We start from the raw sequence: 13,715 nt of genomic DNA on the forward strand, positions 1-13,715 counted from the left end.
CACTATGATGTTGTTGAAAAAACTCCGTGCCTGAGGTCACATAAAGAAGACAAGCTCCCCTGCTGTTCTTGACAAATTGTTCCTTCTGGCTTGGCCAATTACTACGGCGTCACGATGCATACAGAAGACAGGTTTGCGCACGGGGCTTTCTTAACACAACAACATGGGACGCCTGGAGAAAAACGGTGGTCGGCCTCCCTCCCATTTACATTTTATTTCATTCAGGCAAAAAGGCGCTTGAATTTTGTCGGCATTCAATTTGGTGTGTAAAAGAGCGTGAAAAAGGCGACAAACATGGTGGCCCCCCATGGTTTCGAAGTCGGGAATCAGAGGTTTACGTTCTGCCCCCAAACAATACACGATGAAGTTAAGGAGTATAGGAAGACAGGGTCATAAATGACCTTGTGGGCAAGTCAACCCGACAACTTCGCCTAAGTATCCACTTACAATCCAGGCGCAGGTGCCCAGTCAAAACTATCTTGGCACAAATCCTTGAGGTATGTAATTTACACAGCGATTATATAGCCCGCTCGTGGCTATATAATAATTCTCATCATAAAACTTCACAATCGGTGAGACAAGACGCGAGTTAAATGTGCCACATGATTATAATACGGCTTCTGTAGAATTTTATCATCTCCCCACCCAGCCTATCTGACAGTCTTAGCTACCAAGCATTCTGCTCAGTTCGAGGAGCATAGTTGATTTGCTCGTGTTCGTTTCTTTATTTGATTGCAGTTTAACGCTAAACTCAAGAAACTTATTTATAAGATTGTAAGATTCGTTCACTAAACCTGCTGGATTTTATAACCCGGCAGTTATCATTACTGATAAACTTTTCCACGATAGATGACTTATTGATGAAAGACAAGTTAATGAACTCAAGTCGGCCGCACGATCGTTAACCGAGTCGCCGTTTTCGCAGGAAAAGTACCTACCGGTAATTGGTATGTCATATATTTATTTATTTATTTGATTGGTGTTTTACGCCGTACTCAAGAATATTTCACTTATAGGCCTACTATGGTGGGGGGAAACACAAGACAATGCGCAGGTTGCTGTCAGACCTTCCCACGTGCGGTCTGAGGGGATTTGAACTCACAGCGACCACGTTGGTGGGTGTCATATATCGGGGGAAGGAAGTTATCTGTAATACACTTTATGAAACGGAAACCCCAAGCACCCAGCGACTCGGGCACTGTTGGCCGCTTACTACCACCAAAGCCTTAGAAGAGCAGAGGGAGAGAGAATCTCCAGGATTCCCTGAACAAGGCTGACCTCGTGCTTCCTAGTAATTGAAAAACAAACTCGGCCACGATCTACATAGCCTTTTGCTGAATTCCAGTTCGGTACAGTTTTGACATGAAACACCCAAATTACTCAAGAGCCCATCAAGAAGTTTAAGCGGATATGCTTAAGGAGTTAATCAAGTTTTTGTTTGCCAGGGTATTTTACACTCGTTCGATCACTTCCCAGCTTCTGGCATAAAATACAAATATCAAAAGATCACAAGGTCTTGAACACTGTTCGTTCCGTAGAGATAAATATATCATATGAACGACATTACCTCGTTACATTCACGCACAACACGTACATGTTCGAATAGACGATTCTGTAGCCACCTTAAAATATTACATAAGTTCAGGAAATATAAATAACACTTTCATGGTAAAATAGAATATATTCTTTAATGGCTAGAATAAGATACACAAATGTCCATAAAAATGCAACATTGATTAAAAAGCTTTATGGGTAAAATGCACATGACCTTCAAAATTGTCAAACTGCTTCCGGAAATATAATATAAATTTCATGGCTGAACAGAATGTGCTCTTTAATGTTTACAACAAGATACATGAAACGTCTGTCCCAGGTAAAATTTCCAGGTACATTTCAAATAAATTTTAGTCAAATCTGATTGGCCGACCAATGTAATACACACGAACATGTACATCACAAGTTTATCATTAATTGGATATCTATAATGGATACATCAAAAACATGTCATAAACTGGATATCTATAATGGTTACATCAAAAACATGTCATAAACTGGATGTCTGTAATGGATATATCCAAAACGTGTGATAAACTGGATATCTATAAAGGATACATCAAAAACATTTCATAAACTGGATATCTATAATGGATACATCAAAACATGTCAAACAACTGGATATCTATAATGGATACACCAAGAACATGTCATAAACTGGATATCTTTAATGGATACATAAAAAACATGTCATAAACAACTGGATATCTATAATGGATACATCAAAAACATGTCGTACACACAGACATATCACAGATTCAATTGGCTAGCAACCTTGCTGGCAAAACAAATATATACCAAACTAACATACTTGTACTTACATGTACATGGATATACTTTATTTCTTATTATACCAAACATAACATAGGGGCCTCCAGATGTATGTGGAAAGGTGTACCAGCAACCCAATAGTCGTGTGTTTCCCCTGCACTCTTCCTGGTTTTCTCCCACCATAATGCTGGCCGCCGATGCATAAGTGAAATATTCTTGAATACAGTGTAAAACACCACACAAATAAATAATAAATAAACATAACAGATGGAATTACAAAAATAAACATATATCGGTATGTGTAAAACTATTAATATAGTATCAGTCCACCTGTTGCATATATTTGAACAAATTAATTATTGACGAGTTTTAAACAGGAAAGTGAGATATTACATGGTTCCTGCAATTAAATATAAAAAGGATTGCTGTTTTACTTATCACAGCCTATGATTGTACAAAAGGTTGTACACATATTTACAAAAGGAACAAGAAAGCACAACAAGTTAACATTTGGAAGATGTAACAAAAGTAAAAAGAAACACAGAGCAGGATGTTCAAAAACAGCAAACACACAGGAAATGGCTTTAATACTTGTACTGTTGTTTTTGATGGGACTTTTTCGGCCACGTGATTGGACATTGCTTGGCATCCTTCAGGAAAAAGTGCCTATGATTACATAATAAATCCCAACATCTGTGCTGCTGCTTCTTCCCAGTTACTCCCCAGTTCCAACTGAGAATAAAGTAAAACGTGATCTTTATCCACCTTCAACACAAACTTCCCTGCCAGCAAGATGGAATCTGTAAACTTTTGACACTTTGGATGTCCTTTCAAGGCAGCTGAGAGTTTCTTCAATATGGCAGCCAAAGACAGCTCCTCCAGGAATTGGGATCTTGTCACTGGAAATGTTGTGGAGGTCAACAGATCCAGCAGCACTAGCAGAGCCATCATGGTCGCCAATACACACATGACCTTCTCACCAACCATTTTACCTGTGAATTAAAACAAACCACTGTTACAATTAACAGTGAAAATACTGGATAAGGTATTTTCATATTAATCTCGTTTGTTATTTATTTATTTATTTGATTGGTGTATAATGCGGTTCTCAAGAATATTTTACTGGGAAGAAACAGAGCAGAACCCAGGGGAAACCCACGATCATCCCCAGGTTGCTGGCAGACCTTCCCAAATACGGCCGGAAAGGAAGCCAGTGAGAGCTGGACTTAAACTCACAGCTACTGTAATGGTGAAAGGCACCTGGGTCATTGCACCATGCTGGCATGCTAACCACCTCTAACCATGAGATCAAATCATCAAAACAATATTTATGGTTCCTTGTAACTAGCATTTTACTGATTTATTTATTTATTTCACTGGTGTTTTACACTGTATTCATGAATATATCACTCATGTGATGGCAGGCGGCATTATGGTGGAAGGAAACCGGGTGGAGCAGTATTCAGGTTGGAGCTGGAAAAGCTTAAAGTGAACATAAAGTCAAGCACTAAAGCTAAATTAATTCATAACATAGTGTTCCACAAATGTTCAAAAAATATTTACAAAATTCTACACTGGTTATCAACAAAATAAATAGCAAACAATAGTCAGTACCTAGCCACACATTTGTTGACACCATTTTGCCATGTTATAGTTATCCAGAGTGACAAAACCTAGGAGCTCTCCCGTACCATCCATATGAAACAATGTGACAAAGAGAAAACACAAACAAAAACGCCTGATACCCAACCAAAGAGTATCGACTCTGTTCTGTGTTCAAGGGGCCCATGTTTCTTTTGGTTTTGCACTCTGTCAGGGCGATGTTTGTGGACACAAGAGTCATGTTTCAGCGATTTTGCTTGTCCTCCTCCTGCATGGGTGTAAGCATTTGGCCTAGCTGATTGTACCGACAGGGAATTACTGAACATAGCAGGACCTTCTGACTGATAACAGACCCTTTCATTCAGATTTTGGGAAGATATTTTCGTAATAAATCAGACTTTGCTAAGGATAAACAATGCAAAGTCATAATATTTTTCTTCAAACAATGACTCTCCCAAGGCAGTTTTCTTGCCAGCTCACCCTGACAAGTTAATGCAGTATGCTGCCAAACATGGGCATAAATGTGTGGTTCAAAATCCATCAGTTTAACGCTTAGACTAACTCCAAAATCCAATTTATTGCAATGACATCTGCCTATCCACTAGAAAAACCATACTGACAATCGAGATCTAATAGGTTTTTTGACGCGACCCTCAATTATCACATGACTCTTTCAGCGCTAGTTATTGGCCAAGTTCATAAGGGTTTCTACAAATGGCTATTCGGTGTGAATTGTACGTCAGTACCATATCCCCAATGTTGAACTCCATCTTCTCGACTTTCACAACTTAACAGAATTTTTTTACATATTTTTCTGTAATAACTGTGACCTACATCATTTTTTCTATGTATTTATTGTGACAAACTTTATGTTCACTTTAAAGGCTTTCAGGGATATGGAAACAAAGGAGGGCAGCTAACTCCACTCTATTATTAAAGGCAGATGGGTTTTGGTCTTTGCATTAGGGACATATGATGAATGAGGTGGTTGGCTTGCTTTGTCTGTATAACTGGTATTTCCTGAGATGAAATACATATTAAAGTGAAGCGTCCAAACATGTAAAACTTGTAATTGTAGTTTACATTTATATTTTTATATGGCTTATTAATTTTCCATCTAAAAATGTTCAAAGAGTACATTATACTGTACATGCATGTATATACTAATGTGTTCTTACAAATGCTGCTACATGCATATCTACACAGGTTAATCTGAAAAACTCATCTAAAAGGAAACATGGAAAACAATACAGAATCACTTTTTACCTCAAAGAACAATACAACTAATATAATGCAGAAACATTTCCATACCCAGAGACTTCAATCCTGCTTCATTTAACAAGCTGACACACAAATCCTTGTCCACAGCAATCAGATCATTCACTTCTTCACTGAACTCCCAATGTCCAGACTGAGAGGAGAAGAGTATTAAAAAAGTGTAGAAATATTCAGAGCTGCAGAAGCAAATGAATCCTATACATATACATCAAATCAGCAAATTTTCTTTCCATTTTGTGAGCATTTTAAGGTACTTTACACATGACATAAGATATCACACAAAGCATACTCCTCACAGTGATAGTGATTGCACTGATGCATGTTCCCATGTCCTCGTTTTTTTTTTTTTATTATTAACTTACAAAACAGGTCCCTCTTTCACAAAACTTCGTAAATCAGTTTTCGTAACTTTTTCTGTAAAAGATGTTGCTTTTAAGTGAAATCATTTACAAGAAAATTTTCGATAAACTGATAATGAAGTTTTGTCACAGGGGACCCAAGATCATAAAGTCCAACGTCAATATAATACCACACTAGTTATACACAAATTACATCTGTCACACAAATTACAGGCTGCTACCTGCAACCATTAAGGACTTAATTAACCATTACGTATGATTACTTTAATTCATACAGACAGACACGCAGACAGACATACTACACATCTACAGCATACCAAAGACAACAGGCAAGTTTGGTTTTCGTTCAAGAAACCACTGCAAAAGATTCTTTTATTGCTGAGTACTGATGGGAAACAAAGAGGCTGACAAACACTTACATGTATGAAACTTTACAGATTAAAAGTTTTAGACACGAATTAGTGTTTAGCATTATCACGACACAAGTTCCTGACTCAACGAAAATCCTAATAAAATTTCTTTCACATGAACCTGTGCTTGTTATACAGTCTGAGTATGGCTCTATCCTTTTCATATCTGTCTTGTATCCTCTACTGACAGATATCAACAACATGAAGACAGGGGTGAGACAACCACTGACTGGATGAAAGCTGGATCTGTCTTGTATCCTCTACTGACAGATATCAACAACATCAAGACAGGGGTGAGACAACCACTGACTGGATGAAAGCTGGATCTGTCTTGTATCCTCTACTGACAGATATCAACAACACCAAGACAGGGGTGAGACAACCACTGACTGGATGAAAGCTGGATCTGTCTTGTATCCTCTACTGACAGATATCAACAACACCAAGACAGAAGTGAGACAACCACTGACTGGATGAAAGCTGGATCTGTCTTGTATCCTCTACTGACAGATATCAACAACACAAGGACAGAAGTGAGACAACCACTGACTGGATGAAAGCTGGATCTGTCTTGTATCCTCTACTGACAGATATCAACAACATGAAGACAGGGGTGAGACAACCACTGACTGGATGAAAGCTGGATCTGTCTTGTATCCTCTACTGACAGATATCAACAACATCAAGACAGGGGTGAGACAACCACTGACTGGATGAAAGCTGGATCTGTCTTGTATCCTCTACTGACAGATATCAACAACACCAAGACAGGGGTGAGACAACCACTGACTGGATGAAAGCTGGTTTCTATTTCCATGCAAAAAACATTTTCATTGGCCAAGTTCCATGGAAAACACATCTATTTCTTGAGCAGTTCAGATTACTCTTGCAGCCAAAGGATGTGCTCAACAGTCATCATGCACAACCCTTAAAACTGTGAAAATACTATCCTCACAATTATGATTGGAAGCGACACAGCACAGATTTAATCAGAATCTGAGATCAGGCCATCTAATTTCCAGTTTTCTCCTACTTTCCCTATCTGTCCTGTGTTAATTTTGTCAAAATAGGGCATCTCAAAGAGATACCTGCTAGCTAAACCTATGAGACACAGTACCTACTAGTATCTGTCACTTGTTAAATTGACTATACAACTCTTCCTACACTCAAGACATGACACAAATAATTGAGAAAAAAAACAAAAACAAAAAAAAAAAAACATGACAAAAACAGATTTTACCTTTTTCTGGGCAGCAAAGAGTTTCTCTAAATTATGTTGAGACAAAGTTGGTGTTCCACATCTCACAATGAATCGTTTCTGACTCAAAATCTTTGTCTGACCACAATTTTCTGGAGGCCACGCTACCACGAATAAATAAAAAAAATAAATGTTGGTAATTGCAATATAAAGTGGGCCGTGGCCTGGGTCATTCAATCCCTAGGACACATATGGTGGGGATTCAAATCTGGCCTTAGAAATTTGTAGAATACCATGCTCTCACTTGTATGATTATTTGTCTAAGATACATTGAGGACCCTTGTCTTTAGTACATGTACATTGCAAATGGGAAAATTCATGAGTAACTTGAAAAGGGTTGGTGGTTTTCACTGGACACTTTGGTAGCCTCCACCTGTTAAGTTAACAATCATCATATACTAGTAAATGCAAACTTCTCAGGCAGGGCACCAAACAAGAATAAAATAAATAAATGTAATATGGACCTGAAGAAGTGAAGGTGTAATAAACTTAGATACCCTGTTTAGGCTGCAAAAGGGTTAAATGTTAAATCACAGTCTGTGTTTAATTTTCAATGCCTTCAAAGGTTTACAATACATGTATGTAAAAGTTTGGCGTTTGCAATAAACTTTATATGGACTCTAGATTGATACTGTTCTTCTGTAAGGTCAGGACATTTACAAATTAGCAATGTGTAAAGTAGCATGTACAACTGCCTAACACAGAGCTAGATACATGTAGCTTTCTGGTGGATAAGAGTTGAAAGTAAAAATATCTCCCCATTCAGGGATCAACAAAGTCATCGCAAAGGCCAAAGATAATAATATGGCCACAGGATGTTAAACTTTCATCACAAAATTTAACCAGTACTTTAATAAACAGTACCAGCAAATTAGACAACTGTTCATAAAAAGTTAATCATGAACTATCATACAAAGCACCATATCCATTTTGAGTCTCTGTTAAGATGACACAGGGAGTAAGATGTGCTGTTTTTTTCTTCAAAGTTTCCAGAAAAGGGGTAGTACAGACATACAAACATCTACTTGAATGCTCTTACCTGTATTACCCGACATGTCAATCAGGTCCCCTATATCATCTAGAACTGACAACAGGTGCGAGGTTTCCTTTATTGACCACTGGTGACAGACAAACTCCCGCAGAGACTGCAGCTGATGGCCTTCCATGTTCAAGTTTTGTTTTGCCTGGAGAAGTCTTTTGGTCTGTTCCATTCTCTCAGCAAGGGATGTCAGGTCATGTTTTACGCCATGAAAACCTGTAACAATCCGATACTACACATTTTTAATATATGTACATAATATAAAGAATTAGTGTAACCATCATTTATTAAAGTACATATATTTGTAACAGAATTACAATCTTGAAATTTGATGATAAAAAACATTAAGAATAAAAATTAAAGTATAATGCTAGTACCTTCCTTAACCCTTCAAAAAACAAGGAAATATTTAAAGGGGAAATCATGAAAGAAAACAAAACAAAAAGAGCGAAAACACATGGGATATATGTTGTACTGTTTGTATGCAGATATACTCTTAGGAGCTGTATCTACAACATAGAATGATTTTGACTTTCAAAAACCCTACCTGTAGAGAGTGAAGCACCTGACAACATGGCCTCAAAGGCATGGAGGTATTCCACCAGTTTGACATAATCCCACTGTTCCTGTATCACATTCTCAAGGCCTCTTCTATTTGTCTGTTCACTGGTTTCCACCACAGACTCAAATATACCACTTCTTTTAGTGGTCCTTGATTGACAGCTCTTCAGAGTTTTCCCCAATGATCTAGCTCGTAGTGTGTTGGATTTCCAAGTATTTGCATGATTTTGTCTGTAGCGACCATCAACCTCTTTTGGCAATTTTAACTTTGAGGGATGCAGTATAGGTCTGGTTCGTGAACCATGGCTTAGAAATGGGACATGATGTGACAAACTTTTCTGTGGCACACTGTTGGGATGTGCAATATTGCTCCCAAAGCCTTGACCAAAAGTTTGTCCAGAATGAGTGTTGTTATTGTTATTATGTAGTTTGCCTCTGCCATTAAAAGTAAAATCTGTCAGAGTAGTGAACTGAGCTCTTCCAGCAGCCCTACCTACATCAAAATTTTTAGTTGAAACATTTCCAAAACCAAATGATTGTGCAGGAGCACTGCCAAAACCAGATGTTTGTGCAGGAGCACTGCCAAAACCAGATGTTTGTGCAGGAGCACGGCCAAAACTAAATGGTTGTGCAGGAGCACTACCAGAACCAGGTGTTTGTGCAGAAGCACTTCCAAAACCAGATGTTTGTGCAGGAGCACGGCCAAAACTAAATGATTGTGCAGGAACACTGCCAAAACCAGATGTTTGTGCAGTAGCACTGCCAAAACTAAATGGTTGTGCAGGAACACTGCTAAAACCAAATGTCTGAGAAGAACTGCCAAAACCAGATGTTTGTACAGGGGCACTGCCAGAACCTGATGTTTGTGCAGGAGCACTACCAGAACCAGATGTTTGTGCAGGAGCACTACCAGAACCAGATGTTTGCGCAACAGCACTGCCAAAGCCAGATGTTTGCACAGGAGCACAGCCAGAACCAGATGTTTGTGCAGGAGCACTGCCTAAACTGGTTGTCTCAGTCAAACTGTTGGAAATCTGAGCATGATCATTAGCAAATTTGCCCATCTTTGCAGGACTGCTTGCACTTGAAACAGGGGTCCTATCAGAACTGGTTGCACTACTGCCAAAAGAAAAAGGCTTGCCAGAAGAAGCATTAGAACTGATATGAATAGTACTAAGACTATCAATACCACCAGATAAAGCATTAACAGAACTCATAGACTTAGCAGGAGTACTAGAGGATCTGGCAGTTGTACAGGGAGCACTATCAACGCCAGAAGGCTTGGCCAAAGAACTACTGAAATGCACAGATGGACAGGAAGTCTTTTCAAAATTTAAAGGCTTAGTCCCAGTGGTAGAGCTGGTAATGAAAGTGGGACTGCTCCCACAGCTAGTCGTTGTAGAGGGAGTAATATCAACACTAGAAGTCTCAGAAGCAGAACTGGTCTGTGCTAACTTGTTTCCAAACAGGCTTTGAGAACTTCGTATGGTGTTAGATTGTGTTACATTGTTGCCAAACAGGCTATGAGAGGGCTGTATGGTGTTAGGCTGTGTTACTTGGTTGCCAAACAGGCTTTGAGAGGGCTGTAGGGTGTTAGATTGTGAGAGGCTTTGAGAGGGTGGTATGGTGTTGTGCTGTGTTGCTATTTTACCAAACAAACTTTGAGAAGGCTGTGCTTGTACATTGAGTTGTGCTGCTTTGCTGCCAAACAAACTTTGTGAAGGCTGTACATTGTTAAGCTGTGTTAATTTGTTCTCACACAAAGTTTTATGCAAATATCCACTCTTGGAAAAGAAATCTGAGTTAGTTCCACAGAGCCCTCTGGAAAACTGAGATGTGCTACCCTCAGATAAACTCTGATTTACAGGATATGTTGGTTTGCAAGTCAACACATCTTGGGAAGGCTTCTTTTGTTGCAAATGCTTGCTTAAATATCTAGCATTTGATGGTGTAAAATTGTGCATTTTCTTCTGCGAATATCTGTGCTGACTATCAGATAACTGTGACTGTTCCTCTGAAGATTCACAATGGTTTTGTGAAGAAGTATCTAAGTCAGATGACTGATCTTCTATCTGAAATAAACACAAAGCAAAAGCACATTCTTACACTTGCACATTAACATATTTCTGCAAACAAATGTTCTAACAAACTCATAAGTAATCTTAAGAATGAAAAGTTTGATTTAACTGACAATATCCATGTAGCATCAATATTATCTGATTGTCTATGCATCAATCAACAAGAGTTGAATCTATTCTTGTAGCATGTCTATAGAAACATTGAATAAGCCTTTACTTCAATTTACGATCCATCCCTCTGCATAAAAGTAAAAATCGCTGGAAACCTTAATTACCCAATGAATTAACAGTACCAACCTCATCAGTGGCTGCATCACCACTCCTGTTTTCCTCCACTGCAACAAAGCTGGTAAGTGGACACAGGACGTTAAACTCTTTACTCAGCTGTACTATTCTCTCTGTCTTGGAAAACTTCAACATCTGCAAGCAAAATGTGTGAGTTCATGTAACTATAATCCTTTATCTACTTCTCATCTTCCTAACGCTTTCTGTTCTGTCACAACATATGTTGCACCTTATGGATAAGTTTTCAACAAAGAATATCACACTTTAATGTTTGCAGCACTGCCATGGGAACTTTGTACATAACTTACATATATTTCCATCAAATATTCCAGTGAGTTTCAAACATGTACAAAATCTTGTTTATCATCTGAGTCACCAGAGTACTTCAGCAACAATGTTTTAGCAAACTGGATTATGGAGATATAAAACTCCTTTTGAAAAATACCCTTAGGACTGCTGGACAATTAGGAGATCAGCTCACCTCATGAAGTGTATGATCTGTGTGCAGTATACCATACTGCCAATCCCTGATCAAGGCATGCGCAGTCAGGCTGTGGAGAATCTGTGGATATACAAAAAGCAGGAGAAACAGCCATATGAGTCACCTACTGTAAACTTCTCCTATATCAGTGATGTTGATAAACTTTACCACATATCACATTACTGCATTCTTTAACAATGCAGTCCCACATGACACATCCAGACACTTTACATGCACTGTAGCGAAATGAAGCGACATACTTAACAATATATAAGTTTGTGTCACTCATGCCATTTGGCTGTAATAAACACTTCTTTATTTATTTGATTAGTATATCACGCTGTGTTCAAGAATATTTCACTTACACGAAAGAGGCCAGCATTATGGCCGGAGGAAACCGAGAAGAGCCTGAGGGAAACTGACGACCATCTGCGGGTTGCTAGAAGACCTTCCCACCTACAGCCAGTGAGGAAGCCAACCTGAGCTGGACTTAAACTTACAGCAACTGCATTGGTCAGAGGCTCCTGGGTCATTGTGCCGTTCTGGCGTGGTAACCACCTCGGCCACAGGGGCCCGCCATAATAAATAAATCTGAGTCAATTTTTAATACAAGACAAAATATCAATATATTTATTTATCTACATATGTTTACTATATATGACAAAAATGTACATAAAACCTGAGCTGTGTAGTACATATTGTTTCCTCTGTGACACACATATCAGATTTACAACATTTACATATATCCTATAGGACACTGTTTTCTATGTGATATGGATTAGGTGGTGACATTTATACCTAATTAATGTGACACTTACTGTTCCCTCTGTGACACACAGATCAGGTGTTGACACCACAGTGGACACCTCTTCTCCATTCATACGGCCATTCAAATATGCCTTTAAAATGAGAAAAAAATTGTCTGGTGGCTGTAATTCCACTTGTTTGATTGCTGTTTTACAATGTTCACAATATGACAACTCTATTTTATTTGTTTTATTGATATGTATGTATGTATGCTTGGGGTTTAATGACCTACTTAATTTTTCAGTCGCCGTTCACCGGACGGTCTGCCAGCAACCTGTGGATGGTCATGGGTTTTCCCCGGGCTCTATCCAGTTACCTCTCACAATAACGCTGGCCGCCATCATAAAAGTGAGATATTCTTCACTACTGTGTAAAACACAAATCAAATACTGTATTTCATCTAAAGTTTGGCCTGTAATAATTCACTTTCAGCAGCACATTAAGGCGTTACCTGATATTTTTGATGTCAACAGCTTTCCTGATAAGAAATTAATCAAATTTCACAAAAAAGTTGTCCTAAAAGGTGAATGAATCAATCAGAATCAAGCAAAATGCTAAACTTTAGGTCAAATACAATAAATAAATAAATACACTTTTCAGTCATATGATGAAGAGGGGTCATTACGTGTGTACATGTACTGTGCCTTCTTGTGGCAGGACGAGTCGATGCTGATAAAATGGTGCTGCCACTGAAGAATCATGCCAAAGACATCAGATATGACACCCCACCAACTCACACTCACTAACAAATACTATTTTTTTTAAAAGTCTGTGGAATGACCCAATCCGGGTTTGATTGGTGTTTTCACGACATACTCCAGAGTATTTAATTATACGATGGAGGCCTGCATTATGATGGGAAGAAACCAGACAGAGCGCGGGGAAAAACCAAGGTCATCTGCAGGTTGCTGACCACTCTAACATACAGAATGGGAAGAAAGCCAACTTTATGTCAGGAACCTTCTTACATAAAGCCACAACTGAGCAACAGTCAGTTGAACTAAAACATGCAACCTTTTCAAGTAAACTGCTTTGTTCTTAAACAAAAAAACACAATTTACTGTATACTACAGAGGTTTACCAACATCTTGGAGAACAGCAGGACTTTGTTCAGGGAAGACAGTGTCACTTACCACAGTACAGTTCTGAACAAAGCCATACACGACATCTGGACCCAGGGTAAAGGTTTTGGAGAACAGCGGGACTTTGTTCAGGGAAGGCAGTGTCACTTA

General features: G+C 38.7%; 1 protein-coding gene across 1 annotated transcript in view; it reads right to left on the reverse strand.

Moving 5' to 3' along the window:
- Positions 1-2,251: 2,251 nt before the first annotated feature.
- LOC135475131 (protein mono-ADP-ribosyltransferase PARP4-like) overlaps positions 2,252-13,715 on the reverse strand; it is a 31,961-nt gene continuing 20,497 nt past the window's right edge. Inside the window, exons 25-32 of the mRNA XM_064754933.1 lie at positions 12,495-12,628; positions 11,677-11,757; positions 11,208-11,330; positions 8,819-10,904; positions 8,272-8,487; positions 7,215-7,336; positions 5,239-5,338; positions 2,252-3,317 (exon numbers count right to left, since the gene is read on the reverse strand). Of these exons, the coding sequence (XP_064611003.1) occupies positions 2,998-3,317; positions 5,239-5,338; positions 7,215-7,336; positions 8,272-8,487; positions 8,819-10,904; positions 11,208-11,330; positions 11,677-11,757; positions 12,495-12,628 (3,182 nt within the window). The 3' untranslated portion in view covers positions 2,252-2,997. The remainder of the gene's footprint in view (positions 3,318-5,238; positions 5,339-7,214; positions 7,337-8,271; positions 8,488-8,818; positions 10,905-11,207; positions 11,331-11,676; positions 11,758-12,494; positions 12,629-13,715) is intronic.

Source organism: Liolophura sinensis, chromosome 1 (assembly GCF_032854445.1).
Source record: "Liolophura sinensis isolate JHLJ2023 chromosome 1, CUHK_Ljap_v2, whole genome shotgun sequence".
NCBI classification, from domain to species: domain Eukaryota; kingdom Metazoa; phylum Mollusca; class Polyplacophora; order Chitonida; family Chitonidae; genus Liolophura; species Liolophura sinensis.